At 47.0% G+C, this 5,296-nt stretch overlaps 1 protein-coding gene across 2 annotated transcripts in view; it reads right to left on the reverse strand.

Annotated features, from left to right (window-relative positions):
* epha5 (EPH receptor A5) overlaps positions 1-5,296 on the reverse strand; it is a 50,704-nt gene that overhangs the window by 33,877 nt on the left and 11,531 nt on the right. Inside the window, exons 3-4 of one of the 2 annotated variants that reach the window (XM_025062614.1) lie at positions 4,427-5,147; positions 281-1,554 (exon numbers count right to left, since the gene is read on the reverse strand). In XM_025062614.1, the coding sequence (XP_024918382.1) occupies positions 1,442-1,554; positions 4,427-5,147 (834 nt within the window). In that variant the 3' untranslated portion in view covers positions 281-1,441. Of the gene's footprint in view, positions 1-280; positions 1,555-4,426; positions 5,148-5,296 lie in introns of those variants that run through there. The other variant, XM_025062615.1, reaches the window with a different exon arrangement.

The following is a 5,296-nucleotide window of genomic DNA, read 5'->3' on the forward strand; positions in this document are numbered from 1 at the left end:
GAGGTCTGAAGCAACACTCTGTGATGTCACAGCAGCTCTGTGACCAGATGGAGTTTGACATATGCTGCGGTGACGCCTGACAGGCCGTGAACACACAGAGGGCCACCAGGGGGCAGTGGAATTGTCAAAGGAAATCCAGCCGAGACTGAGACGCTCACCACGACTGAAGCGTCGAGTTATTAAGGAATTTGATCATTTCCACGTCATTTGTCAAAAACTGATGACACCAACGATTGTCCTCCCTCCTCCCCCCCTCCTCCCTCCCTCCTCCCCCCTTATCTCCCAGCTTCTTCTCCTCTCCTCCGACTCCGCCGCCTCTCGTCTTCATTCACGTCTTTCTTTCCTCCGACTCTTTTGTGGTGTAAATTCCGTGGCGTCCACGCCGTGTCTGAAAGCCGTCAATCTGAGGATTTCATTTCGCTGTTTTCCCAACATGCCGTTCAGCTCTTATCCCGTCGTTCCGACATTCAATTTGAGCCCACGCTGCATTATTCCCACACTGGATCCGGCCTCTGCGGCTCCATTATTCCACCGTCTCTGCACCGTGTGCCGCTTCGCTCCGCGCCGATCATCACGGCGTCTCGTTCGGCTCGTGTCCTGACTCCCACATTAGTCTGTTATTCATAATTCCCACAATTCATCAGCTCTTCTGCCGCTGAACAAACATTATTTTACTGCCAAAAACCCCAGAAATCATCTCCCTGACATTATTCAGCCATTCTTTTGTGTCGGTGCCACGGTGGAGGTGTGGACGTTTGTGTTGCTGCACATCCAAACAGAACATCCTGGATTCAAACACCTGGAGCAGCTCTGGTTCTGGATGGTTCTGGATGGTTCTGGATGGTTCTGGATGGTTCTCCTCCAGTGTCATTCATCACAGAAGACAATGAACAAAGAATTATGGGATGTGGAAGATCAGGAGGAAATATTAATATTCAGTTATGAGACGAACCAGTCCAGTCCTCTCCATGTCAGTCTAATGTAGACCCAGGCAAACTATGGCCTGTGGGCCACATATGGTCCGCTGGGGTTTCTAATCCGGCCCGTCAAACCCTGGTACCAGGTCTGGTTCTGACTGACGTCAATCCTTTATTTTGGTTCAATCTCTGACTTCACTCCATGTGAAGAACAGCAGCGGCGCTAACACCAGCGCTAACACCAGCGCTAACACCAGCGCTAACAGACAGCTACATCCATTTCTCCTCCTTTACTTATTATGATCTGAAGCAGATAAAAGTGGGGGGCGTGGTCCGATCATCCTGACAGAACGCTCGACTCTTCCACACCATCAGACTCAGACATTAGTCTCTCTCCTGCTGCAGCCGCTCCTTCTCTGCTCCTCCTGGTGTTCAGATACCCATCACCCCCCCCCCTCCCCCCTCGCTCCCTCCTCTTCCTCCTTGTCTTGTTCTTCATCCATCTCCACTCTTCTACTGCTCCTTCATCCTTCCTCCATCACAGTCACCCCTGGAACAACATCCATCCCTCCTGACGTCTCTCTGCCCTCACGTCCATCGCAGCTAAAGTTGGACCGTCGTCCCACACTCACAGACGCTGTAGAACCAGACAGGATCAACTTTGGATCCAAATACATTCACTTCCTGTAAAAACCCTTTCATTTACTGAGATCAATATCTGGACAATTAAAAAAAAAAAAAAGCCGTCACATGATAAAATAACGCAGGCTACAGCGCAACGACACAAAGACGTCAAGAGAGGGGAGTGAAGAGCTAGGAGACGCTAACGTCGTTAGCAGCTACAAAGACTCAAAGGTCAAGAGAAGAGAAAGATGGATGGACGATCAGGGAGAGATAAAACAGAAGAATGGGGGAGGAGGGAGAGAGAGAGGGTGAGGATGGAGGTGGTAGTTAGTCCTAACAAAGACCCCGGCCCCCAAAGAATGGGGGAGAAAGATGGGAGAAGGGGAGACAATGAAAGAAAAGAGTGGAATGACGGATGATTTAATCACGTCTCGTTGTTATTTATTCAAACTAGAAATGATCAAATATTTAGTTATCGATATTATAACGATAATGAACTCAACCTTTTCCACATGGTCAGGACTTTGATGATGGTTTTTTTCCATGACTTTTTGATCATTTAGTTTCTGGTTTTTGTTTGGTCTGTTGACGTATTTAAGAACTACAGACTCGTGGTTTGGTTTTCTACAGATGAATGTTTGGATTAAATATTTGGTACTAGTTGAAAAACTTCAGCAGAATTCAATATTTGACAAAATATTTTCAAACCGTAAAAACACAACCCATGATCCTGAGCTCCTATATTTTTGTACCACTTCACCACAGACTCTCAGGCTCCGGGCTGTGATAAAACCCAGCTCCTCCTTTCATCCTCCCTACCATATATACTGTGCTATAGGCAGGAAAAAGAAATCCTTCAACGTGAGACGGATTCTCCGGTTCAAATGTTGAGAACTTCCACATCTGACGACAAAAGCTGAAAGTACGAGGAGACACCGAGGAGACACCGAGGACACCAGTCTACGCCGTCTGTCATCCAGGGATTCTTTCAACATCTCAAAAACAAAATTCAAAAACCTCACACTCCGAGGTGAACATCAGAACCCGACGTTAAACCCAGAGCTGGAGCTCCGACGCTAACAGAGCCGAGAAACAGGTTTGTCTCAGCGGAACGTTTCAAAGACGTCGAACGTCGGACAGAGTCATCAGCGTAAGAAAAAAGAAGGTACGGAGATCTTAGCTAACCGTTAATAAATCTTAGCTAACTGTTAAGGAATCTTAGCTAACCGTTGATAAATCTTAGCTAACGTTAATAAATCTTAGCTAACGTTAATAAATCTTAGCTAACCGTTAACAAATCTTAGCTAACTGTTAATAAATCTTAGCTAACCGTTGATAAATCTTAGCTAACGTTAATAAATCTTACCTAACCGTTTTAAATCTTAGCTAACTGTTAATAATTCTTAGTTAACCGTTAATAAATCTTAGCTAACTGTTAAAAAATCTTAGCTAACCGTTAATAAATCTTACCTAACCGTTTTAAATCTTAGCTAACTGTTAATAATTCTTAGTTAACCGTTAATAAATCTTAGCTAACGTTAATAAATCTTACCTAACCGTTTTAAATCTTAGCTAACTGTTAATAAATCTTAGCTAACCGTTAATAAATCTTAGCTAACCCTTAATAAATCTTAGCTAACTGTTAATGAATCTTAGCTAACCGTTATATTTCTGCACATTTATATTTTTCTCAAATTACAAAAAATCCAAAAGTCGGTTCTGGTTGACGGGGAGTTAGTTCTGGAGTAAAAATATCCAAGAGTCGGGCAGCGGTACAGACATGGCCCCCGCCCCCCCCATTTACTTTGAGGTTTCAGACGTGAAGCTAAAGGCACCAGGTGAGAGTTTCCTCACTGTCCGACAATTACAATAAAATCCTCGATGCTTCCTGAAAAATAAAATTGAGTTCAGATCTAATCTTGAAAAGAAATGAAACATCACGGCGTTGAATCAAATTTGTTCAAATCTGTGACAACGACCAGGGAAATCAGACGTGACGTCATTTCTCTGGTCCAGATTTACCCTCACGGTAACGTTTGCTGGAATATTTTTATCTTTTTGAAAATCATATAAAGTCTCAAACAGCAGGGTCGGGGGGGCCGGGGGGAGGGGGGGTCAGAGAGGGAGAGAGTAAACAAAAAGGAGAAAGAGGCCCAACGGGTGTCCAGGAAAACGGCAGCTAAGGTCAGCGCTGAGTGGGAATAGAACCGCAGCACAAGAGTGGATGGATGAGAGCAGCAAAGAGCTGCAGGGGCTCGGGGGAGACACACACACGCACACACACACACACACGCACACACACACACGCACACACACACGTACGTACAGTGTGTAGACACAGTCAGAAACACAAACAGATCCACAGACACAAAACCAACAAAGACGGAGACGAGGAAACTGGAGACGTTAAAGCGGGAAAAAAAACTTCCGAAGGAGACGTGACCATTTTCAACACATAGGTGGCGCTGTTGTCCAAGGTCACACTGGTATCACCAGGAGAGAACCGCCAGTTTGGTAGGACACAGACCCAGTTAGAACGGCTGGTTTCCAGTACAGACCGAGTTTTACAGAACCAACCAATGAGGGAGCAGGAGGGTGGGGGGTGGGGGGTTCAAACATGAGTTAGCCTTAACGTGCTCAAAATATCATCACTAACGCAAAGCAACATCAGAAGTATTTCAAGGATATGCAACATCTGCATCAGTACTATGACCACCATGAGGCGCTGTGTTCAATGATTATTATAAAAAAGTGTAAAGAAATTCTGACATTTTGAGCGCTGCTAATCTGTTAGCTAATCTGTTAGCTAAGCTAAAGCTACTAATCTACAGAACAATAAAAACCTTCAGTTCAAGAACATTTTGGACCATTTTTTTTCCACTTACTTTGGCAGAACCCACCGACTTCCTCAAAGCCCGGCTGACAGACACACTTCCCGATGGGCACCAGCCATTCGCCCTCCGTGCTGCAGTGCATCCTGGGAGGCTCGTACAACGGCAGGGAGTCGTTGACGCAGCGCCCGACCACCTCCACCAGCTGAGAGGCCTCGGAGCCCGGGATGGTGTCCGGGAACTCCGCCAGACTCTTGACCAGGAAAGGGCAGCGTTTGTAGAACACCCGCACCGACACCAAGGCGATGCAGGCCCCCAGGTCCTGGAACGCCAGGTAGAAGCCTTTACGCGTCAACGGACCCAAGTCTCGGACTTCGGTGTTGAGCTTCATGACCCGGTCGCCCAGGTCCAGCTCCGTGAAGCTCTCGTCGGCGGCTATGGTGTCGATCTTGATGTACCTGCTCTCCTTCATCGCCCTCTCCTCCTCCTCCGTCATGGCCGTACCATGGCTCATCTCGCCGCCCTCGGGTTCGTCCTCATCTCCGTCCGTCTCGTAGTAGTACATGTTGAACGTCTCCTTGCAGGTGCCCACTCCGCCCGGCAGACTGTTGCAGTCTCTCAGCGTGAACTTGAGCTCGATGAAGACTCGCTGCGCGCCCTCCGTCAGGATCCAGTTGGTGTGGAGCCAGTTGTTCTGGTTCTGCTCCATGACCCGACACACCTGGTAGGTGTGGATGGGGGCGTAGTTCTCGTCCACTTCACCGATCTCCTCCCACTGATGAAGACAGAGGACGGACATCCATTGGTGGAGAGAAACAGAAAAAAACCACATCGACCTCCAGTGAAAACGACGAGGTAAAAATAAACGACTGTGAAGAAAGTTTACCCTCAAACCAGCTGGTACTAATCAACTGGTACTAATCA

This window comes from Cynoglossus semilaevis, chromosome 14 (genome assembly GCF_000523025.1).
Source record: "Cynoglossus semilaevis isolate Cse_v1.0 chromosome 14, Cse_v1.0, whole genome shotgun sequence".
In the NCBI taxonomy this organism is placed as follows: Eukaryota; Metazoa; Chordata; class Actinopteri; order Pleuronectiformes; family Cynoglossidae; genus Cynoglossus; species Cynoglossus semilaevis.